The sequence below is a fragment of the Heterodontus francisci genome, chromosome 4 (assembly GCF_036365525.1).
Source record: "Heterodontus francisci isolate sHetFra1 chromosome 4, sHetFra1.hap1, whole genome shotgun sequence".
Lineage (NCBI taxonomy): Eukaryota > Metazoa > Chordata > Chondrichthyes > Heterodontiformes > Heterodontidae > Heterodontus > Heterodontus francisci.
The window spans coordinates 74,314,960-74,340,340 of record NC_090374.1 but is presented as its reverse complement, the minus strand read 5'-3'; the positions used below and the strand labels follow the sequence as shown (position 1 = coordinate 74,340,340).

The window sequence follows — 25,381 nt, the reverse complement described above, 5'->3', positions numbered from 1 at the left end:
GAAGAAGAAGGTATAGCAGCATGAAGGATGCTAGCTTAGGTGGCTTGTGGAGAGTGTATATAGTAACAATAAATAATAGAGTTGTTAGTTAACCTTTACTGGAGTTTAAGACTTTCTCTAGAACACCCTATAACACCATTAATACAAACCCAATAACACAACATAATCAGAGGACCAGCAGCTCAACAGTGGCCACTGCTGAGGCTGCAGCATGAAGGAGTGGGCGCCTCAATGCTGAGGCACCTTGAAGCTGGATGAGTTGCTTTCAGGAAGCCAGGTTCAGGCAGGCAGGCCCCAATGATCAGGGCTAGGGGGTGGGTGGGGAGGGGGGTGCGGTACATATGCCAGAGGTGGTGCCACAGCCATGAAGTGGCCATTGCCACCAGGGGACAATTCCATGGACCATGGAGTGGCCGTTAAGGAGGGTAAGCCCCCCTCGCTTCCCCCGGGAACCCGCTTGGAGGCACCAGGGTTTACCTGCTGTCTCCCCACATGGCAGCAGGTGTTCCTGACATGGGCAGAATGCCAGCGGGGGTGGAAAGTGGCCCTTAAATGGGCCTTTAAGTGGCTCAATTGGCTGGCAGGTGGGCAGCTGCGCCGCTGAGGTTCCAGCCACTTGTAATATGCCATGGCGGCCAGCCATCCCATTGCCACAGGGCTGGGAAAATGCAGCCTTTCTCTCTTTTTAAAATATATTGTTTTACTGTTCCGGCTATTGCTGTTTCTGTCCTTTTTTACCTTCTAGCCGTATTCCTGTGATTTCATGGATCCACTGTCAATCTATTGGACAAATTGTAGTGATCTCCATTTCTTTTCCACCTCTTAGCTCTATCTTTCAGTTATTATCTTTGTGATAATCAGGCTATGTCCAATTTCACCTCGTGAATGCATTCCTGCCATGCCGTTTCCCAGTCTCTATCAGCATTTTTTGCATATTGTGAATGTACCCTGACTTTATCTCAGCTTTGTTACTTGCTGTTTTCTGCTTAGATCATCTCAATCCTGCAGTTAGATTTGTTCACCAGCACAGTGCAAGCATAACCATTGCTCCCACATCTCAATAGCAACCACTGCTCTCACTGGTAGTACTGTACAGTTTGACAGAGATTTTAAACTTTACTCTGTGTTTGAATTACATCACTGATTGTGAATTTAAAAAGCACAAGAAAACTTGATTTTAGATTACCCCCTCCGAGATCAATTAACCACGGGGATCGTGCCAGGGAGTGAAACTGACAGTATAGCTCCATGGAGAGCCAGCATGGACTCGATGGCTGAATGGCACTATGACTCTAAGTACCAACTTCAAGAAAAAAAGTTTGGAAAGTCTTTTTAAAAAACACAATGAAGTGAATTTTATATAAATATATCATTTAAGTAGTGCAAGATCTCATCAGGATAAAAATGACACAACGTTTGCTGTTCCTTTGCTCCTGAAATAATTGTCCACGAAGAGAATTGCTGTCTAAACTATTACAAGCACAGTGATAGAGAGGTGGCTTAAACTTGACCAACTATCTGGATGTATAACCATCCGCATATGTGGTTTATTTTGTCTGCTAATTGCTCAACATTACCCTTTTTACTGTAATAAAAGCAAAATACTGCGGATGCTGGAAATTTGAAATAAAAACAAGAAATGCTGGAAATACTCAGCAGGTCTGGCAGCATCTGTGGAAAGAGAAGCAGAGTTAACGTTTCGGGTCAGTGACCCTTCTTCAGAACTGGCAAATATTAGAAATGTCAAAGGTTATAAGCAAGTGAGGCGGGGGTAGGGCAAGAGATAACAAAGGAGAAGGTGTAGATTGGACAAGGCCACATAGCTGACCAAAAGGTCATGGAGCAAAGGCAAACAATATGTTAATTGTGTGTTGAAAGACAAAGCATTAGTACAGATAGGGTGTTAACAGACTGAAGATTGAACAGCAGCAAGTGCAAACATGAAAAAAACAGTGGGTAAGCAAACTGAACAAACTAAGATGAAATGAAATAAACATACAAAAAAAATTTGTAAAAAATGTAAAAAAGAAAAAATAACTAAAAATAAAAGTAAAATGGGGAGCCCGTCATGCTCTGAAATTATTGAACTCAATGTTCAGTCCGGCAGGCTGTAGTGTGCCTAATCGGTACATGAGACGCTGTTCCTCGAGCTTGCGTTGATGTTCACCCTTTTTACTGTACAGGGTTGTGGTCTGATAATAAAAGTGCTGTTGACTGCATTTTTATATACATAAATGGCCTAGAATTACTCTATGAAAGCAACAAATATCCCTTCGGGAGAAGGTTTTCAGAGGGCCTCTGATGAGAAATTGCTAGTGTTGGCAAAGGTTATTGCCAGCAGCACTCGCATTGGTCTACTGTCCGAGGCCTCAGTTGCCAGCACAGTATAAATGGGACATATTTAGCAGCAGAAGAACAGTCTGAATTTTGTAATATAATTAGAATTTAAGCAGGAGCACAGTGTTTGGAATAACTTTCAGAATAGTAAACATAAATGTACAGTACTGTAGATATCAGCTGCCTTTTTCAAAGGACCACCAAAACTGTCCGTAGTGTTGAAATTTACACTCCTTCATAATTGCTTCCCATCATACCTCTTACTGCAACAATTAGAGCGCGCCAGCAGCTTGGAAGCCTTCCAGAACTAATAAAACTAGTTGGAGGTATGTTTCCATGAATCAAGACAAAACTGTGGTACTAGTCTTTTTAAATTATTTTTTCTTCTGTGCTATGAAATATCCCAGCAATGACCAAGCAACTGGCTGTTGAACCCATTGTAACATCAGCACTGAGCAGGCTCAAATTGAAACCATAGCTGAGTTTTTAGGCCCCGATGGGGGCAGGCATGGAGGCAGGTGGGCACATGAATTCACGCCACCAGCCACCGTACCAGTTTCCCGGCACCATCCCAGTCCTGGGCCATTTTTCTGGAGGCGGGATGGGGAGGGGTGGGGGGGTGGTGTTGGTGGCGGCAGGGCTACTTGCCTGCAAGCAGTGGGTAGCCATTTCAGCTAGTGAATGGGCTATTAAGGCCTAATATCGGAGGCCGTCTGAATTATTGGAGGGGCTCCCCTTCCACAATGCTGGTCGAGCTGCTCAGGGCTTTTATTATTTTAACTTTAAAAAGGTTGGAGAGAGGGCACCTCCATCTCAGGGCACCTTCTTTCACACTTACCTGCAAAGGCATCCTGCTGCTTCTTCCGAGCTGGAGGTCCTACTATTGGACAGCATGCCCGCCTTCTGGCCAATTCGGGAAAAATCACAGCCGGTTGACTGTCCCGCACACAGTGCCCCCATTTCAGCCTGACGGCAAGATCCTGAAGCCAGCGGCAAAAGTCCTGCCCCAAGTTTCAAACACAGACTGACCATATCAGTGTGAAGTTACTAGACCATATTCGTTCAAACTTTATGCTTAATGGAACAATAAAGTGTGGTATGATTGACTTTAAGAGTGATGTTTTGGAGCTGCTGAATTAATTTGAAACAAACTGGACAGGTATAAAAGTAACAGGATTCTTTAACATTATTTGGGCCCTAATAATCAGAGATCCTCTTATAAATTAGTTGTAAAATCTGGTTTATTTTCAACATCCTCAAGTTTAATACATACTTTGCTGTTCCAGTTGTCCCAAACTTTTCCAAGTGTAGGTGAGATATTACAGCTACTATATGGATGACACTGAGACATACAAAGTGGGATGAGGGGCAGTAGTTCTTTTCTGCCCTACAGTTAAAGTAGAATCATTGCATAGCTTTCATAGTTAATAGTTTTCAGTTACAAGCCACATTGGGCTGTCTATATAGAACAGGCCCCTGTAGAGCATTGTCTTTTTTGGCTAGTTTGATCTTCAGATGGCCTACTAAAGCCATACACTGCTCTTTAGAGAACTGCTGTCATAACTGTGCACCAAAATCAAAGAAAGTTACAATTATTTTTTAAACATTAGTCCACAAAAGGAGTTATTTTTCTGAGAGTTGAGAGGATTTAATAAATTTAACTGTTAAAATGTTACAGGTTAATCAAAATAGAAGCATCTTTTTCATTGTGTATTTGTTGCACTACATTTCTGGCTGAAATGACAATTAAAATGTCATTTATACAATAAAAATAGTTCGTCCATAATTGGTATTTGCTTGGAATTGTGCTTATTGTTCTGCACAATGCTGAATGCCCACCGGTGCCTTGGCCAAGTAACCATTCTGTTGTGTGTGCTCCAACGTGCATACTGGAAGATTATCGGGCCATTATGTGGAGGGGAGGCAGGTGGATAAAACATACCTCATACCCGACATCTATGCATATGCACTTTACAGAAGGAGTCACTAGATAGTGATTTGATGGAACGATATAGGCTGATTGTTTCCTTATGAGTCTAGGGACACCCAAGAAAGCTCAGATCAGCTAAATCAGCATAAGCCCTCGGGAGTTCTGAATGTATGTTTTGAATGCTAGGGCAGAATTTTTGGGTCGGGAACAAAGGCGGACAGGGCCTGAACATACTGGCGCTGGCCAGCGTGCCCGTTTCCCAAACCCATTCCCACATGGCCATTTTAGGGAGGTTAGTTCAGGGCCTAGCAGGGCTGCCTGCCCCCATGAGGCGAGCAGCCAATTAGACTCATCAAAAGTCTTGTTAACAACATTCAAAGGAGCCTTCAATTTCCTGACGTGACTGGATAGTTTTACTGCCTGGAGGCTAGCACCCAGTGGCAGTCTAGGTGCCAGCTCTCTAGGCAGGCCTACAGAGCCCACCCTGCCTGTCTGGGTGTGGGTGTAGCCAAAGGTCACACTTTAGAGGGATTCCTCTCCACAACCCCCCCCCCCCCCCCCCCCCCCCCGCCCAACTAGTGGTTGCCTGGCTGCTGTTTACATTTTTTTTCTTTAAATCTTTTAAAAAGTTGTCGAGAGGGCACCTTCATATTGAAGCACCCTCTCGGTTACTTAAACTTTACTGCAGCCTGCTGCTCTTCTCAAGCTGGAAGACCTCTGATTGGCCCTCTAGCTTCAAGAGCCCATCTCCCACCATTAATTGGATGGGAAACCTATCCCTATGCCAATTAAGGGGACACCCCAGTAAGAATCACCCCTGACTCACCCCTGGGGCCGGGTTTGAGACCCGGATGCAGACCCAACTCCTGTTTCCCACCTCCGAAGCAAATATTCAGCCCCCGTTCTCTGGGTGTAAATTAGCAACATTCTTGCCTCTGAGTCAGATGGTTGTGGATATCAAGGTTTGAGCTAATGATCTAGGCTGGCACTTCAGTACAGTAGTGAAGTAGTGGTGCATTGTTAGAAGTGCCATCCTTTAGATGAGACCTTAAACCAATGTCTGCTTCTTCAAGTTGATGTTAAAAACTCAGAACAGCAGGGCATTCTCCTGGTGTCTTGGCTGACATTTCTTCTTCAATCATTCACAAGGTATGTGCCTCTGGGATAGCTGGAAAAGTATTAGGCTGGATTGGTGCACAGCTGTAAGGTAGACAGAAAACAGTGGTGGCACATTGGAAGTTGTCAGTAGAAACCAGTTCTATAAGGGTCTCTGTTGGAAGCATTGTTGTTTATACCTTTTATATGCTTGAGCAACAAAATATTGTTCAAAAGTATCTAAGTTTGTAAATGATATCAACTTGGGTAGAGAAGCCAATGTTGCGGATTTATGTGCAATAATCTAATGGGATCTGGGCAATGAGAGCAATGAGCAAAGTAGCAGATGGAGTTCAACATGGAGAAGCATGAAGTCATGAGATTAGGGACAAGAAGGAATGTGGAGTACATATTAAACAGTAACATATTTGATGGGATTTTTGAGGAAAGGTCTGTAAAATAATGTCTTTGAACCAATCAAGAAATCAAATAAAATGTTGAAATTATTAACTAGCAGTATGACTGATAAGCCAAAGGAGGTGTAGAATAATTTGTTTAGTTTTGGTCTCAATATTAGAAAAACAGTATAAAATTATAGGTGTCCAAAGGAGGGTTATGTTCCTGATTCTGAAACTTTGAACGCTAGGTTATGATGAAGGACTGTCTAACCTGTGGCATTCTTTTTATGAGAAGAGGAGAATGAAAGGGGATTTAATCGAGGACTTCACAATTTTCGGAGTAGGAGAGATTAGATCCGGGAAGGTTCTTCAGTCAGGTACACATTCAATGACCAAAAGCCACTGTATAAAGTTAATGACGTTGAAAGAAAATAAATTTAAGTACTACTTTTCACAGAACTCCATTCCATCTAAGCCCTTAACACGATGACAATCCCAATTAATGTTGGGAAAGTTGAAATCACCGAATATAATTACCCTATTATTTTTACACACATCTGCAAATTGCGCACATATTTGCTCCTCAATTTCCCACTGACTATCTGGGGGTCGAGAAATAAACACCTACCAATGTGGCTGTCCATTTTTGATTCCTAAACTCTACCCATAAAGCTTCATTTGATGCCCCCTCCAAGATATCATCTCTCCTTACTGCAGTAACTGACTCCTTAACTAATATTGCAATGCCCCCTCCTCTTTTACCCACCCCTCCTCTGTCTCTCCTGAAAATTCTATATCCCGGGATATTGAGCTGCCAATCCTGCCCCTCCCTCAACCATGTCTCTGTGATGGCTACTATATCACAGTTCCACGTGTCAATCCTTGCCCTTAACTCATCCGTTTTACCTGCAATACTCCTGGCATTAAAGTAGAGGCCTTCCATCTGGTCTTACTCCCTTGAAACTTACTTCTGCTGTATTCCCTCTGACTTGTTCGCTTTCCTGTGATTAGCTGTGTCCCTATTCTGCTAGGAGTCTGCATCCCCTCCCCCTGCCAAATTAGTTTAAACTCTTCCCAACAGCACTAGCAAACCTGCCAGCAAGGATGTTAGTCCCCCTCTGGTTCAGATGTAGACCGTCCCGCTTGTAGAGGTCCCACCTTCCCCAGAAACAGTCCCAGTGATCCAGGAATCTAAACCCTCCCTCCTGCACCAACTGTTAAGCCACGCGTTCATCGGTGCTATTCTTCTATTTCTATACTCGCTAGCACGTGGCACAGGGAGTAATCCAGAGATTACAACCCGAGAGGTCCTGCTTTTTAGTCTACTGCCTAACTCCCTGAATTCTTGATGCAAGACCTCATCCCTCTTTCTACCTATGTTATTGGTGCCAACATGTACCATTACCTCTGCCTCATCACCTTCCCCATTCCGGATGCCGTGCAGCCGTTCAGTGACATCCCGGACCCTGGCTCCAGGGAGGCAACACACCATCCTGGAGTCACGTTGACGGCCACAGTAGCGCCTATCTGTTCCCCTGACTATAGAATCCCCTATTACTATTGCTCTTCCTCTCTTTCCCCCTTCCTGTGCAGACAGGCTGCTTGCGGTGCCAGAAGCTTGGCTCTGTCCTCACTCCCTGGAGGAACCAGCCTCATCAGCCTCCAAAATGGAATACCGATTTGCAAGCGGGACCCCAGGGGACTCCTGAACTACCTGCCTGTTTCTGTTGGACTGCCTGGTGGTCACCCATTCCCTTCCTTCCTCAAGTCCCTTCAGCTGCGGTGTGACCACCTCTCTATACGTGTTCTCCACAATGCTCTCAGACTCGCGGACGCTCCACAGTGTTTCCAGTCACCGTTCCAGCTCTGAAACCCGAACTTCCAGGAACTGCAGCTGGACACACTTCCTGCACACATGCTGGTCCCGGGGACTGGAAATGTTCCCGATTCCCACATGCAGCAAGAGGAGCAAACCACGGCTTTAAGCTCTCCTGCCATGACTAAACCCTTTAAATTTAAAACTTTAGAAGACTATTATAATTTTTTAAAGAACAACTAAGTCTTGCTAAAACAATGACTTACAATTCAATCCAGTTTGAAAAATACCCACCAGGACTTACTCACCAGTCAGCTGTGCTCTTTGGAAACTCTCGGCTCCCCTCACTCTGAGGACAGGTAGGAAAGCAATTATAAGCAATGATAAGTAAGAAAAATGCTTCATTCACAACTTTTACTCACACTCTATGGATTAACAAATAGGTAACAGGACATTTACTGAACTAGGTGCATTGTACCAGAGAGTGAGTGGTTTAGTGTTCACAATTCTCCACATGAAATGTTCCTGATCTCAGATGTACTGAAAGACTTTTACCAAGGACGAGATAATTATTCGCTGGGAAGTTATTCCAGAAAATCAGAATCAAATTCACCCTAAGGCATTTTTATGAACTTTTTATTGACCAATACAAACTGGAAGCACAGGTATATGAAAGGTGCCAGTTTGAGACCAATAACTGCCTAGAATAAAATAAAATGAGAAAGGGGAAATACTCAGCAAGTCAGGCAGCATTTCTGGACAGAGAAACAAAGTTAACGTTTCAAGTTAATGATCTTTCATCAGAACTGGAACAAATTAGAAATATAACAGTTTTTTAAGCAAGTACAGGGACAGGAAAAGGGGTAGGGGTGGGGAGAAAAGAAAGATCTATGAAGGGGTGGTGGGCAGGAGCGATGAAGTGATAAAAGGGATGATTGTGCAAGACAAAAAGATATGGTAATGGGACAAGTAAAGAAAGACAAAAATGGGTATAGAGGAGCTATAATTGGCAACAGCAGAACCATTATCAGCACATACTGTCCAAGAAAATGGGAACAATGGTTATTGCCTGAAATTGTTAAACTTAATGTTAAGTCCAGAAGTTTGTAAAGTTAGAACAATGCAATCTGGAAGACTAGTGTTATATTGCTCAATCTAAACTACTGTGACTAGACAAAATAGATCTCTGTCTTTGTGTGCTTAGAATCCAATCAGAGAGTTACAGTAAGCAGCATCCAAATACGTTTAGTGATCCTGGGTGTGGGCCTGAAATAGGAATTAGACTTTTTAACATATGTAAATCAGACAGGGCTAAATTGTGGCGAGTCGAAGAGACTTAGTAGTTGGCAGGAAAAAAGACAGAGGCGCAAGGGGAGAGCCAACTGTGCAACAGCCCCAACAAACAAATTTCTCTGCAGCACCTGTGGAAGAGCCTGTCACTCCAGAATTGGCCTTTATAGCCACTCCAGGCGCTGCTTCACAAACCACTGACCACCTCCAGGCGCGTATCCATTGTCTCTCGAGATAAGGAGGCCCAAAAGAAGAAAGAAAGAAAGAAAGAAATCAGCAACCTATGCCAGTCGTAGGACCATGAATGTGAACTTTGTGACTAAGTGACTTAGCATGCTCCACCTAGTTGTGCCAGGTCTAGAACAGCATAATCACCCTCTGGCCAGTCAAACTTTTCAGTTTCATTTTGTGACCCCATTAAAAAAAACTGACCAACCATCAGCCTGTTTGAGACCCCTTGAAACCATCCTACCATTCAGCTCCATGTAAGAGCTGCCCATCCTGACCAGTGAATTGCAGCAGGATGACCATTTGCTGCAATATTTAAAGGAGGCCCAAAGCTGAATTTAGCTTGAGCTCAGGCTGGCACATACCAGCAAACTTCTACTGAATTTTTGCACATTTGTGCACAAGTTGAATTTCCTCTCATGTCATTGTCAAGCAGAATTTGATTAGCATTAGAGCAAATAGTTTTGTACACTTGGCCTACAGTATTAACCAGTTGCAAGTTGCCTGCCCATCCGCTCAACTAGAGGATATGAGGCCAATAACGCTGTCCCCGCAAGGCTGCTGTGTAGAAATAAGCTGACCTCAATAATGAGTTTAGCTCAATTGTGTAGTTTTCTGGCACTGTGCACACATCATTCATGATATTCTGGACAGGTGCCGCAGCACAAAATTTGTAGCCACTGAAGGGCTGTTGGCTGCCAATGGAGCAGCAACAGTTTTGCCTGCTGGAGGTAAGGGGAGTAAGGGGAAGTTGAGGAGCAGCATGGGAGTGGGAGGAAGACCAGCAAGAGACTTTTTTTTATCGGGCCTTCCACTCAGCTCCCATACCAAATGGGCATTGGGTTACTGGAGTGCAACTCAGCTGACATAATGGAGAGGTCCTCAAATGAATATCAGCTTGTTTGCAAGCTCCCAGTGTCCCTTGTGCTGGCTGCCTGCATTGGGACATAATGAACACCCCAGGGGCATTGCAGTCCTCAGACCCCCACATCAGCTTGTCATCACATTATCTGCTCTGACGTGGTACACAAAGGTACCTGGAAAGGAAGGGCAGGATATATAAATAAATGATCTATAAAACATTTATGTTAAGCAAAGATACAAGCAATGCTATTTTTATATTGTAATGTTCTTTCAGAAAAGGAGGCTAATAACTGATATTCATGTAAACTACATTTTATTGATAACCTTAGATCTGGATTACAGGAGTAATATGCTATGTCAGGTCTGTCACTGTGTTGTTACGGCCAGGTGAAGAGGGGGTCACAGTCGCCCTTCTTGCCCTTTCTCTTATTTGACCGCAATAGGGTGTATTCCTTTTTAAATAATTGTTGTGTTTACCACTTCAATGAGTGTTTTATCTTTTACCTTTAATGTGATCGTGAAAGAACCAATTGGACAGGTTTTCTTGAGTTTGAACAAGAAAAAGGTAAGTTTATTATACTCAACAATCTAAACCCGATTTAAAAATAATAAAAAGTTACACATTCAAGCGAGAATCTCACACACACACACACACACACACACACACACACACACACACACACACACATACACACACACACACACACATACACACACACACACACACACACACTACACAGTGGAAAGTAGGTATTGTGGTTGGAATAAAGTCCAAAATAAATGATACTTAAATACACAGTTGGTGAGCTTGGGTGATTCAGTGGTCTTCTGGCTGAAGTTGTATTCTTGAAGTCTTTGGCTGGTCAAAGTGCACTTTATGGCTGGCCCACTTGGCCCAGGGTTTTCTTGGAGGCAGACTTATAGGTGGCTCTCTTCCTACTGGCTGTAGCAGTCTGTTGCCTTAGAGAGTCCACAGTCACCGACAGTTTTCAAACTTGATGTTTTCTGGAAAGAGAGAGAGAGAGGAAGGGAGGTACACAGTCTTCTCTGCTGCTGCACACTCAGTTACTGTCTGTCTCTTTTTTGTGTAACAAAACTCCCAGTTTTACACAGCCTGGGGAGATGGTCACATGGTTCTCTCAATCCCCTTTGTTTTTAATGAGTGCCAAAGTCTAAAACCCAAAACCTCTCTCAGGTGGTATTGTCAGTGTTTACCCCTGCAGAGACGTCTCCACTCATGGAATGCCTGAGATGGCTTTGAATATCCCGATAACAAGGGTAATCTGGATAATCTACTCAGTTAGCCAAAGCATTGTCCTGGCTGGGCTTCTTGTTAGACTTGTGTCTCCAATTCGATCTCCTGGTATTTCAGATGCAAATTGCGGTGGTCATCTTGGTTGTCATTTTTTATTAAAGTTAACTGCAGGATTTTTTCCATTAAAAGTTTAATGCAAGTTTCCAACCGATGAATTAATATTTCTCATTTGGCATGTTGTGTTTTCTTGACAGTGTTTTTCCAGTGTTAGTAGGTTTTAAGCTGCAAGAGGAATAAAATTGAGAAAAGTTTTAATTGCAAATTATATGTTATGGTTCCCTAATATGGGAAGGTTGTGGCACAATTTAATAATGCAAAATTGCAATAGGAAACCATCTAAGGTGACTTCATTGTGTCGAAGTTCATGCTCATTTTCACAGGTGTGAAGAGTGATTGCTTCATCTACAATTCATCACATTAACAATCATTTGAACTGTAGCAGTTGAGAAAAACAATGTCAGATTTTTGATTAACAATTTTTACAGGTATCCACAAATTCACAAAGAAACTTCGTAATCCATTACTCATTGACAATAATGAACTGCTAGACTTCCTCTCCAGAGTTCACTCCGATGTACAAGTGGTAAGTGTCTTTTGTATCTGTCTCAAGTAACAGCTGAACTGTAATTCATCAAATTCCAAATGCAGAGGCAGCCAGTTGCAATGCATGCTCCTTTCCATTGTGACATAACTAAAAGAAGCAGGACTGGTGAAATCTCATCGCTTATGACTTTACTGTTGCCGCGTGTACTTACTGCACTAAAATGGAGTTTTAATTTTTAGTTATATATTCTTATAGATTGGTCCAGCAGTTTGCAGTTAGGCAACAGTTTGCTAAGTTCCAAAGTAGAAGTGATCTAGCCTAAAAGAAGAGGACTGATTCTGGGGTGCAGCATTCCCAACATAGATGTTTTTCATAGGGAGCTCTGACTGCAAAATTGTGGGTCCATAATGCCTGACTTTCCTTTCATTAAATTTAGATGGACTGAATGATTTCCTAGTCAGTGCTCCCTGCAAGCATCGTTTTGCACCTCATAACCCTTGGAAAACAATTTTTAATAGCTGTGGATACATGCTAGAATGGAGAATAACATTTCCTGCACTATTTCAGGGATACAGCACCAAAATAAACTCCTTTTAGCCATATTACAGATTTTTTCAAAGGGATAACATTTCAATTTGAGTTCTTGTGATTGCCTACAAATTTTTCACCCACTTTCTGATCTTGCACTCTTAGGGCTGGATTTTATTTTCCCAAAAATGGTGGGCCGCCACGCCTGTTTCTGCACAGGCGCTGACGCCATTCTGAAAGGGTTGCCAGGCCTATGTTGACAGATCAAACTTGACCCCATCCACCCCCCAACTGTAACAGAAAAGCTCAGATTACCCCTTTTCCATCCCAACTGCACTAAGTGCAGAGTTGACCCCTTTCACCCCCCCAACTGACCTAAGTGCAGAGTTCAACCCTTCCCCCCCCCCCCCCTCACTAAACTGACAATGCAGAGTTGATCCCTTCCCCCCACCACTTCACTACAATGCAGAGATCCCCCCTTCCCCACCTCAGTGGTGCCAACTTTCTCTGGATGGGAAGTGAAGGCGCGGGAGTACCGCATATCTCTCTGAAGATCAGGAACTGCCGGTAAGATTGCTCTAGCTTCCATTTAAATTTGAAATCCGGGTCCCGCCACAGTGCAGCAGATATGCTGTCGTGGAGCTTCCCCACCACCGGGAATATCGGGCCTGGCATTCCTGGCGCTGGGCTCCAAGTGGGCCACTGCCGCTCCGATCTTCCCCCCCCATCCCCACCCCCACCCCCACCCCCCGCCATCACGGAGCCCAACATCAGGAGTTCAACAAAATCCAGCCCTTAGTAGGTGCATGGTTCTGAGCAAGCACTTTACCCTGATTTAAGCTGGTTGGGTCTAAACTTGCCTTACATGTGCCAACCAAAGTCAGTTTAGCAGTAGCTATTCAGACTGGAGCATTAAACCACAAAAATACTTTTTGAGGGAATATGAGGAATTCAGAACAATTCCAACAAATCTGGATATCTTACGATTCTTGATCAGAGTGATAAAATTCAAAATCATTCAATATGATCTTTTTCACATTCATCCTCATACTGTATGCACCTCTGTTGCCATTCAGGGCAGTATTTTGTCAGCATCTTGTACTGCTCATCATAAAAGGTGGAATTTCATAGGCAGAGTCTCCTACAGGTTAACATTTTAATTCTGACCAAACTTTAGAGACAAGTCAGAAGCATTAATAGCTCCAAAATCCAAAATCCATGACACACAACATGGGTGATGAATGTAACTGCATTTTACTTTTGTATTCATATATTCACTTCATAAGGACCAGAATAAAAATGTCATTATCGCAAAAAAGGAATATTCAGCAATAACAGTCTAGCTCATTTTAAAAGCTGTGAAAAGACACTAATGACACATCATGTACACTCAAAGGAATTGTGAATACTAAAAGTAGTTTGAAGTTAAATGAACAGAAATAACCATTTTTAAAAGATTTTATAGACATTACCTTTTCTATCATGCTTAGGAATAGCATAATTAGAATATTATTCCTTTTGAAGTGTTCATGAAATTTACACACTTATGTTTTTAAGCATTATTTTGTGCTATGCTTGTAATAGAGAAGGCTACAGCTTCAAGTTTGAGATTATTATATAAAATGTTCTTTCCTTGTTAACTCAGCACATTGATTATAACTTTAGAATGAACCTTCACAGAATTAAATATTTCTTCTTGTCGTGTCCCTGGATGGGACACATGTAATCTTATATTGAAACATGCAAACATTAATGCATGTAAAATGTATATGTCTTACTGATTACATCATTACTCATGCTTGCCTTTGTAATGTTTGTAAAAATGTCACTTTGAATCAAATGACTAATTAAGAAAGAGTAAATTGATTCAACATGCAGTGGGATTCCCAGCTTCATGTACATAACATTGTCTTAATCGCATTTTTAAAGTTAACAACTCATACTATGGGTGTGTGAAGGAGCACCTTCACCCCTCTGGTACTTTGCCTAAATGGACATTCTACATGTGGAGCCTAAACAGTGATTAGGAGGCATCTAATCACTCGTGTGTGGGGTATCACAGTCAAGCCCGATATTGTTGTCGCCCAACGTTCTCACGTGACTATGAAGGTCACTTCTAGTGCCCAGCTACCTCTCATGTGAAATCAACTAACTTCAGCACCAACTAAGATTCAAACATTTTTTGGACTGTGTAGTTCAATTTTACATTAGGCGGTACACTTACCAATTAAGTTTCCAAGTAACCTTAATTTGCATATCTTGCTTCTTCCTATTTAGTATTACATAATCCACAGATTCTTCTATGATCATTGTCAAAGACATGTCACAATTTGCTCTTTTCAAATTGTGACTTCTACAGGCTAGTCTACTCCTTTGAGCTTCTTTCTCATACCCTGACAGAGCACACCTTTTCTGTGTGGGCCAACTGAAAACTGGCAAAGCCAAGGTAACTAACATGAGTGATAGGCAGGTCTAGCATTCAAAATTGCACCCTTCAGTGAACCATGATGTAAACTACCAAGCTATTGCTAAACATTTGTTTCTTTTGGTTACATTTCTGATGAAAGACTTTTTTGTCCAACATTCAGAATTTTGGAGACACTTTAAGACAACTTGCATTTATATAGTACCTTTAATGTAATAAAACATCCCAAGGCACTTAACAGGAGCGTTATAAAGCAAAGTTTGATGCTGAGCCACCTAAGGAGATATTAGGGCAGATGACCAAAAGCTTGGTCAAAGGGACAGATTTTAAGGAATGTCTTAAAAGAGGAGAGAGATTCCGAAGTGGAGAGATTTAGGGAGGAACTTCCAGAGCTTCGGATCTTGGCAGCTGAGATATGACTGCCAATGGTGGAACAACTGAAATTGGGGATGCTCAAGAGGTCAGTTAGAGGAGCATAGATAGCTGGAGGGTTACGGGGCTGAAGGTGGTTACAGAAATATAGAGGGACAAGTGAATGGAGAGATTTGGAAACAAGCATGAGAACTTTAAATAAAAACAAGAAATGCTGGAAATACTCAGCAGATCTGGCAGCATCTGTGGAGAGAGAAGCAGAGTTAAAGTTTCAAAGAACTTTATTGAGAACTTTAAAATTGAGGAATTGCTTAACCAGGAGCCAATATAGGTCAGTGAGCACATGGGGTGATAGGTGACTGGGATTTGGTGTGAGTTATAACACAGACTGCAGTATTCTAGATGACCTCAAGTTCACAGTGGCAGAATGTGGAAGGCCAGCTAGGAGTGCATTGGACTAGTCAAGTCTGGAGGTAACAAGGGCATGGATGAGGGTTTCAGCAGCAGATAACCTTTCAGTTATCATGGACTGCATAATCCTATTTATGTTCAGCATTTATTAGTAATGAATTAAGTATACAAAATTTGATGATGACAAAAAAGGAAAAAAAGTGTTATAAAGCAGCTGAACTGATTTTGCTCATACAATCACCTCAGCTTAGTGCATATATCTTTTACCTAGACACTAATTATCCACATGTGAGTTGCCAAGGAGTTATCAACACCTTCCACTAGATATGGTGATAACTGTGTAAAGCATTAAATTACATTTAATCTTTCATACCTTTGTATAAAAAAAGCTAAATTAGCAGCAGGGAGAATTAAAGAGTAGCCGGTCTAAGAGCTGACCTTTCTCTTGGGTCTCCCACTGGGCAGCCAGCAGGCATGGCCCAGGTTCACTCCTATGTCCTTGCACTCAAATTAGAGGCCAGCTTTGGCATTTTTTGGCTAATTGCTGCGGGACAGCAACAGTCAAGGCCCAGAGGCCTGACATCCTGGATTGTGGAGAAATCTTCTGGCTGCCCTCATAGTGTCCTGTAACAAGCTCCGCTGCCAGTTTTGTTGGGATGCATCTCTATTTAGGCCCAGCTACGTGATTTCAGGTAAGGCTTGGAAATGCTGGGTTGGCGTTGTGCTGAGACCTGAGACCATGGGGGTGAATTTCCATGGGGGTTCTCCCATTTATCAGCTGTAACTACAAACACCATTTGTTAGGATGGGTGAGTAGGAGAACCCCTGCTGACATTTACAGACTATGGGTCTCTACTCCCAGTTTCTCTGCTTTGCCCCTGGGAATTGAGGGTTCCCACGGCACAAGGAAGTTGAAAATTACCTCGAATCTTTGACCCTGAAGTTTGTTTCTAAACTTGCTATTTCAATAAAGTTTGATTATGTAAGTGCAGGTTATCTGCAAGGCAAATATTGAAAGTTGGGTTAGAATGAGCTAATGGTTAATTACAGAATGTGCATAAAGGTGATATCACTGTGCCTAGTTCTGTGATCTTGAATCCTATAAAAAGCACCAGCACAGCAAGGATGGAAATAGTCATTAGCTAGTCATAACGTTCTTATAGTATGCCAACAAGCTTTTGAGCAGATTCTATTCTCTCAATTCTGAATTCTCAAGAACACACACAGACTCAGTGTTGTATAACACAGGACTGTTTCCTGGCAGGAGTTTCTACAGCATTGTTTTTTCCTTTACGCTTTTTTTTTACCCTTTGGTCTTCAATCCCAGCTGGGCTACTAAAGCAGCTTTCAAGGGACTGTTGATTTTTCCCATATACCATTCCAGCCCTTTCCTGCACTTTTCCCACTGCTCGCAAAGAACCAGCTGATTTCTTGGTTTCTCAAAACTTTTGTTTTAACAGGTGCACTTCCACGAGTTGAATCAAGAATCTAGTCAGGGACTGATGATTTTTAAGAAGAAAAGCAATTCGGGATAGCCAAACCCCACAACCACTGAGTTATACATCTGCTTTCTGAAGATTAGAAGGGGATCGGCTGCTGGAGTAACATTTCCTCTCCTTCGCTCATTTATTTTGATTTTTATAATGAAATATAGCATCTGTAAATGTTGTACAATATTGAACTCTATTTGAAAATGCACACTGCTTATTATTGTAAAAAGCACCTATGTTAAAACTTTTAAAATTATGTTCTCATTCTATTAAAGCTTTGCAGAACGTGCCTAATGCCTGGATCTTTATAAATAGTATAAAACTAGAGGTGGTAAATATTTACAAACTGTCCAGTGGCAACTGTCCAGTCATTTAAAGAGATATTGCAGCATTACACATTTTAACTGTTTCTAACATATGTTTTCTTGTAAACAATCATTACAATTCCTATTCTAATGATAAACACCTGCAATAAAATGTAATATTAGGAATGCATTTATTTTCTCCTTTTCATCTTTTCTCAACAAAATGCTAGATTGGAAATTTAATTGGCTGTTGTAATGTTAATATTTTTATCAGTGCTCCATGAATATCCATTTCTCCCACCTTCCTTAATTGTGACATGCCTTTACGACATTTTGTTACATTAGAAGTGCTATATAACCATAGGTTGTTGTTGGAATAGTTCTGGACCTGGGGTTACCTGATGAATCAAGCTCTTCTGATAAACCATTACAGACATATCAGCTTGAAAATTAGAGGATCTTTCTCCTCAAGAAAATGTGTTTCTTTAACTTTTCCTGCTCACTTGGATGCTGTAGAAAATTAGAGCAGAAGGAGCATAGGCAACTCCGGTGCCCCATTAGTGAACTTTCAAACAGTGGTTATCCTACCACTGAACAGTGCTTGTTAATCTCATTATCCCACAGAATAAAAATCTTCTCTCAATTATCAGACCTGATCCTGTACTCTGATCCTTGCACCCAGTAAGCTACATGGTGCACAGCCCAACAGCAATCTGCAACAGATGGCGCAGTGGAACATACAGCCCACGCACAACCAACGTTCCCTTTAATATATGTGCAAGCGTGTCCACGCAGCAATCTTAAAGGGACTGCGCAGTGCAACAAACAGCTGCCCAGTAAAAGAAAAGTTAGGGGGACCATTACTAAGCACACCTCTTATTTCACACAAACCATGTTGCAGATAATTCCATCTTCTTAGTATTGTACTTAAAGCACTAAATAGAATCATCCACAGACATGGGGATACTTCCACAGGTACGCTGATGACACCCAGCTCTATCTCTCCACCATCTCTCTCAACAACTCCAGTGCCTCTGGACTGTCAGACTACTTGTCCAACGTTCAGTTTTGAATGACTCATAATTTCCTGCAGCTTAACATTGGGAAGACCAAAGCCATCTTCTTCAGCTCCCCATGACAAAGTCCATACCCATGCTGCTGACGTCATCCCCCTCCCAGCCAATGTCTCGGGTGTAACCAGACTGTTTGCAAACCTCAACGTATTATTCGATTCTGAACTGAACTTCCAAAGACATATTCTCACAAAGATTTTCTACTTCCACCTCTGGATATTGCCTACCTGTCACTAAAATGCTCATCTATACCTTTGTCATCTCCAGACTTGATAATTCCAACATTCTCCTGGTTAGTCTCCCATCTGCCACCATCCATAAACTTTAGTTCATGCAAAACTGTTATCCATATCTTATCCTGCACCAAATCCCACTTGTCCATCATAAAAACATAGAAACAGGAATAGGCCTTTCCGCTACTCAAGCCTGTTCTACCATTCTATGAGATGGTGGCTGATGTATACCTCTACAAAATACTTGCCTTTCTCCATATTCCTCCAAACTCTTACTTAAAAATCTATCAATCTCAGTCTTGAAAATTTCAACTAACATCCACAGCCTTTTGGAGAATAGCGTTCCGGATTTGCACTTTGAGTGAAAAAAATGCCTTCTGATTTCACTCCTAACTGGCTTAGCTCTAATTTTAAGATTATACCCACTTGTTCTGTATTCCCCTGTAGAGGAAGTACTTTCTCTATATTTACCCTATCAAATCCTCATCATCACTCTTGTCCTCATTGTTATACATTTGCTCCCAAACCCCCAATATTTCAAATTTAAAACTCTCCTTTTGTTTAAATCCCTCCATGGCCTTGCACCTTCCTTTCATTCTAACCTCCTCCAGCCATATCTCAAGCTCTTCATTCCTCTCATCCTACATTGGTAGGCATGCAATCACTCATTTAAGTGCTGGAATTTCCTCCCTAAACCCCTCCATCTCCCCCACATCCTTTCAGACCCCTTTAAAGCTCACTTCAATATTTCTCCTAATTATTTTATTCATTCACAGGATGTGGGTGTTGCTGGCAAGGTCAGCATTTATTGTCCATCCCTAATTGCCTTTGAAAAGGTAGTGGTCAGCCAACCTTTTGAAACCCTGCAATCTGTGCAGTGAAGGGCCCTCCTATAGTGGCATTAGGTCGTGAGTGCCACAATTTTGACCCAGCGACAATAAAAGAGCAGCGATATTTTTCCAAATCAGGATGGTGACATGGAGGGAAACTTGCAGGTGGTGGTGTTCCCAGGCGTCTGCTGCCCTTGTCCTTCCAGGTGGTAGAATTCAGAGATTTGAGATATGCTGTCAAAGAAACCTTGGCAAATTGCTGCAGTGCATTTTGTAGATGGTACACACCACAGCCACATTGCACCAGTGGTGTAGGGACTGAATGTTTGAGGTTGTGGATGGGGTGCCAATCAAACAGACTGCTTAGTCCTGGAAGATGTCGAGCCTCTTGAGTGTTGTTGGATCTGCACCCATCCAGGCAAGTGGAGAGTATTCCATCACACTCCTGACTTGTGTCTTGAATATGGTGAACAGGTCTTGGGCGGTTGGGAGGTTCACTTTACTTTGTTAATAACTGAGAGTAGACTGATGGGGCTGGATTGGATTTGTCCTGCTTTTTGTGGTCATGACATTTGTGGTCAATTTTCTATTTTGTCGGTTAGATGCCAATAGTGTAGTTGTACTGGAATTGCTTGGCTAGAGGCATGGCTAGGTCTGGAACATAAGTCTTCAGCATTACAGGTGGGATGTTGTCAGGGTCCAATGCTTTTGCTGCATCCCAGTGTGCTCAGCTATTTTTTGATATCACGTGGGCTGAATCAAATTAGCTGAAGACTGACTTCTTTGATGGTGGGCACCTCAGGAGGAGGCCAAGGTGATCATCCACGCGGCACTTCTGACTGCAGATGGTTGCAAACGGTTCAGCCTTGTCTTTTACACTCACATGCTGGGCTTTGCCGTCATTGACGATGGGAATGTTCATGGAACCCCCTTTTCCCATTAGTTGTTTAATTGTTTGCTGCTATTCACGAATGGATGTGACAGGACTGCAGAGCTTTAATGTGATCCATTGGTTGTGGGGCCACTTAGCTCTAGCTATAGAATATCTCTTGCTTTGGCACACTGTTCACTTTATTTCCTTTATAACAAGTTACTTAGGAGTTGTGGAATGATAATACCTCTGGTTGACCTTCTTTATTAGCTAGGATATTTTTCCTTTTCCAGCCCTTGGTATTATTAGGCTGATCTCCAGTGTAGTGTGGTAAATGATAAATGTGAAAGAAGGAAAACCTAATGCTGTGGGATCTTCAGATAATTGTCATCCTCTTAACAAAGTGCTTCTCTGGCACCATTCCCTTAGAACTTCAGGAGGCTCGCATAAATTTTTTTTGTCTATTATCAGTCAGTTTGGTTTAGATGATGCTAAGAATGGGCCTCTGCTTCAACGTGAAGCAGAACACAGAAGTAGGTACCATACAGCCATTGCACATGGCATTCATAGATAACAATATCAAGAATGCCACCAGCTGGCAGTCCCCACCATGCAGTATCCCTGCAAAAATGGATTAACCTGCTCAACTCCAGCTCTATTTGGAAGATGCATATTAAATCTTATTTTATAGATGTACCAAAAAAAAACTTCCATTAAACCTGCAACAGGGAACAAATTCAATTTGAGCAGGTGCTACAATTACAATTGAAAATGTATCCATTCAGTTTGACAACTGAATCTGTAATTATTCAAACCTTTTAAATTCCAATTGCTGTTCTTACATTAGGAAAATGTAAGTCCACATGGTTAGTTTGTGAATATTTTCTGCAAATGTAATAAAATATGCATTTGGATTATATTTAATGTTGCACAAACATTATTTCTATCCCTTGACAGGGTTATGCCAGTTTGTTTGAACTTGATGAGCAAAGTTGAACTAAGCACTATAATGTTCATTGTTACATGACTGCCATCAAAAGAAGCATGATGATGGTTTTGCAATATAAGACATTTGTATTTTATCTTTTCTGTCAAAAAACTGCTACCAAATATATTTACATACACTAGTGTTTCTGGTCTGGTTTCTCTTTAATAAGTGATTACACTTCAATCGTACAGTGGCGCAGTGGTTAGCACCGCAGCCTCACAGCTCCACCGACCCGGATTCAATTCTGGGTACTGCCTGTGTGGAGTTTGCAAGTTCTCCCTGTGTCTGCGTGGGTTTCCTCCGGGTGCTCCGGTTTCCCCCCACATGCCAAAGACTTGCAGGTTGATAGGTAAATTGGCCTTTATAAATTGCCCCTAGTATAGGTAGGTGGTAGGGAACTATAGGGACAGGTGGGGATGTGGTAGGAATATGGAATTAGTGTAGGATTAGTATAAATGGGTGGTTGATGGTCGGCACAGACTCGGTGGGCCGAAGGGCCTGTTTCAGTGCTGTATCTCTAAACCTAAACCTAAATAACACAGTAAAACATCATTTGCTGAGGCGTGTATATGGACTTTCAGAAGACGTTTGATAAAGAAAGTTGCTGATAAAATTACAGCACAAGTCATTTAAAGGAAGTATGAAAGAAATTGCATTTATATAGTGCCTTTCATGACTACAGGACATCCCAAAGCACTTTACTGCCAATGAAGTATTTTTGAAATGTAGTGACTGTCATAATGTAAGAAAAATGGCAGTAAATTTGCACACAGCAAGATATTACCATAGCATTGAGATCATGGCCAAATGATGGGGGTTAAATTTCCCAACAAAGCATTATTCCCTTGTGCACAAATGATGAGGTCTGAGGACCCCAGGTCCTCAGCATCATGAATTCAGCACTGCAGGTGGAGGTAGGTCCTCCAGGTTTAGGCTCACAGGTAAGTACTCGCTTCTGATTGGTGGGTCAGGGTCTGTGGTGAGTGATTGGGGCGTTGGGGGGCCATAGAGGAGTGGTCATGTGATTGGAAAGGAGGAATCGAGGGTCGGGTGGTAATGTCAAATGTTGGGAGGGTGTTTTCAAGAGTAGGAGCCTGGGCGTCGGGACTGTGGGGAGGAATTGTGGGGCGGGGTGGGGAGTAGTTGGGGGACAGGGCCTCTAAGGTTGGGGATCTCGGCACCGGAAGCAGCAGTGATCAGTGTGCTGATCTAAAAGTACTTACTTTTTTTTACTGATGCAATGCTGAGGAAGTCGTGGATAGCACGTTTAGTGAGGTGGTCACACCGCAGGTAATGGCTGCACAGGCAGAAAAGAGATGGGTGACCACCAGATGGAGTAGTAGGCGCAGGCAGGTTGTGCAGGTGTCCTCTGCGGCCATCCCCCTCTCAAACAGATATACCGCTTTGGATACTGTTGGGGGGGATGACCTCCCAGGGGAAAGCAGCAACAGTCAAGTTCGTGGCACCATGGAGGGCTCTGCTGCACAGCAGGGGAGAAAAAGGGTTGGAAGAGCTATAGTGATAGGGGATTCTATCGTAAGGGGTGCAGATAGGCGTTTCTGTGGCCGCAAACAAGAATCCAGGATGGTATGTTGCCTCCCTGGTGCTAGGGTCAAGGACATCTCGGAGCGGCTGCAGGACATTCTGAAAGGGGAGGGTGAGCAGCCAGAGGTCGTGGTCCATATTGGTACTAACGACATAGGCAGGAAGAGAGATGAGGTCCTGCAAAGTGAATATAGGGAGTTAGGCAGAAGGTTAAAAAGCTGGACCTCTAGGGTTGTAATCTCAGGATTACTCCCTGTGCCATGTGCCAGTGAGGGTAGGGATAGGAGGATTAGGCAAATGAATGCGTGGTTGAAGAGCTGGTGTAAGCGGGAGGGCTTCAGCTACTTGGATCATTGGGATCTCTTCTGGTGCAGAGGTGACCTGTACAAGAAGGACGGGTTGCAACTAAACTGGAGGGGGACCAATATCCTTGCAGGGAGGTTTGCTAGCACTACTCGGGAGGGTTTAAACTAGTCTTGCAGGGGGGTGGGACCCAAAGTAGTAGTCTCTCAGATGAGATAGTTGAGGCAAATGTAGAGGTTAAAGCAAGCAAGTCCAGTAGGCAGGCCGGGCAGGGGCAGGACAGGGAGCGTGGAAGGTCTGGTAGGCTAAACTGCATTTACTTTAATGCAAGAAGCCTTACAGGTAAGGCAGACGAACTCAGAGCATGGATTGGTACATGGGATTGTGCTATTATAGCTATTACGGAAACGTGGTTGAGGGATGGGCAGGACTGGCAGCTCAATGTTCCAGGGTACCGATCTTTCCGGCGTGACAGAGGTGGAGGTAAGAGAGGAGGGGGAGTTGCAATATTGATTAGGGAGGACATCACGGCAGTACTTAGAGAGGATATCCCGAGGGGAATGTCCAGCGAGACCATATGGGTAGAACTTAGAAATAGGAAAGGGGTGATCACTTTGATGGGATTATACTATAGGCCCCCCAATAGTCAGAGGGAAGTGGAGGAGCATATGTGTAGGGAAATCACAGATAGGTGTAGGAATTATAGGATTGTAATAGTAGGTGATTTTAACTTCCCTAATATTGACTGGGACTGCCTTAGTGCTAATGGATCAGATGGGGAAGAATTTGTTAAGTGTGTCCAGGATAGTTTTCTGAAGCAGTATGTGGATGGCCCTACTGGAGAAGGGGCTATACTCGACCTCCTCTTAGGAAATGAGGATGGGCAGGTGGTTGATGTGTCAGTGGGGGAGCACTTTGGGACCAGTGACCATAACTCTGTTAGCTTCAAGATAGTTATGGAAAAGGATAGGACTGGTCCTCAGGTTGAAGTCCTAAATTGGGGGAAGGCTAATTTCAATGGCATCAGACAGGAACTGTCAAAAGTTGAATAGGAGAGGCTGTTTACAGGTAAAGGGACGTCTGGCAAGTTGGAAGCTTTTAAAAGTGAGATAGGAAGAGTTCAGGGCCGGCATGTTCCTCTTAGATGGAAGGGCAAGGCTGGCAAGTTTAGGGAACCTTGGTTGACGAGGGATATTGAGGGTCTGGTCAGGACAAAGAAGGAGGCGTACATCGGGTATAGGCAGCTGGGATCGAGCGAGTCCCTCGAGGAGTATAGGGGATGTAGGACTACACTTAAAAAGGAAATTAGGAGGGCTGTGTCGTGCCTGAAAAACAGGCACTATACTGCCTAATTTAACACAGAATATGTCTTAATGATGTTGATTGAGGGATAAATATTGTCCAGGACCCTGGGAAAACTCCACTGCTCTTCTTCAAATAGTGCCATGGGATGTTTTACGTCTACCCGAGAGGAAAAATGGGGCCTTAGTTTAATGTCTCATCTGAAATGTAGCACCTCCAACAGTGCAATACTCCCTCAGTACTGCACCGAAGTGGCATTTATCTCAGGCTGCAACAGGTGACATCAACAGCATCTCACAGTACACTAATATATCAGGGAGGTGATTGAACCTCTTTACACCAGGAGAAACAACTACATCTCCTTTCCTATGGATTAAGCAAAGCAGGATGAGAGAGCACTAATCTTTGCTTACATGGTCGTCTTCCTCAAGGTTCAAGATGTTATGGACTATACATACATTGCCTTACATGCTCATTAGTCCCAGTCATTCATTTTTATCAACCAAGAGGAATTCCACTCCCTCAACTTACAGCTGGTTTGTAACCACAGGCAGTGCATCATGCAGATCTTTGCCTGCTATACTGGCAGCAGTCATGACTCATTCTGTGTTTTTCCTCTGTGCTACCTTTACTGAAACCAGGCTGCCATGTTGCAGGCTGGCTGTTGGGCAACAAAGACCATCCCCTATGGACATGTCTCATGGTTTCTGTCAGGAACCTGTGCACAGATGCAGAGCAGGTTGATAACGAAAGCGATGCTGCCACAAGAAACATCAACAAGTAAACAATTATCCTGCTCCAGCAATGCCTCCACTGCCTGGACTGTTTGGAGGAGCTTTGTAGTGCATCCCAGATTTGTGGACATTATGTGTTCCATAACTTTGCCAT

The 25,381-nt window shown here is 42.9% G+C and overlaps 1 protein-coding gene across 6 annotated transcripts in view; it reads left to right on the top strand.

The window, feature by feature from the left end:
• The window catches only part of LOC137369088 (multiple C2 and transmembrane domain-containing protein 1-like), an 834,541-nt gene extending 813,058 nt beyond the window's left edge, over positions 1 to 21,483 (top strand). For all 6 annotated transcript variants that reach the window (XM_068029709.1, XM_068029710.1, XM_068029712.1 and 3 more), the window contains 2 exons: positions 11,759 to 11,856; positions 17,014 to 21,483. In XM_068029709.1, the coding sequence (XP_067885810.1) occupies positions 11,759 to 11,856; positions 17,014 to 17,088 (173 nt within the window). In that variant the 3' untranslated portion in view covers positions 17,089 to 21,483. The remainder of the gene's footprint in view (positions 1 to 11,758; positions 11,857 to 17,013) is intronic.
• Positions 21,484 to 25,381: the final 3,898 nt, after the last annotated feature.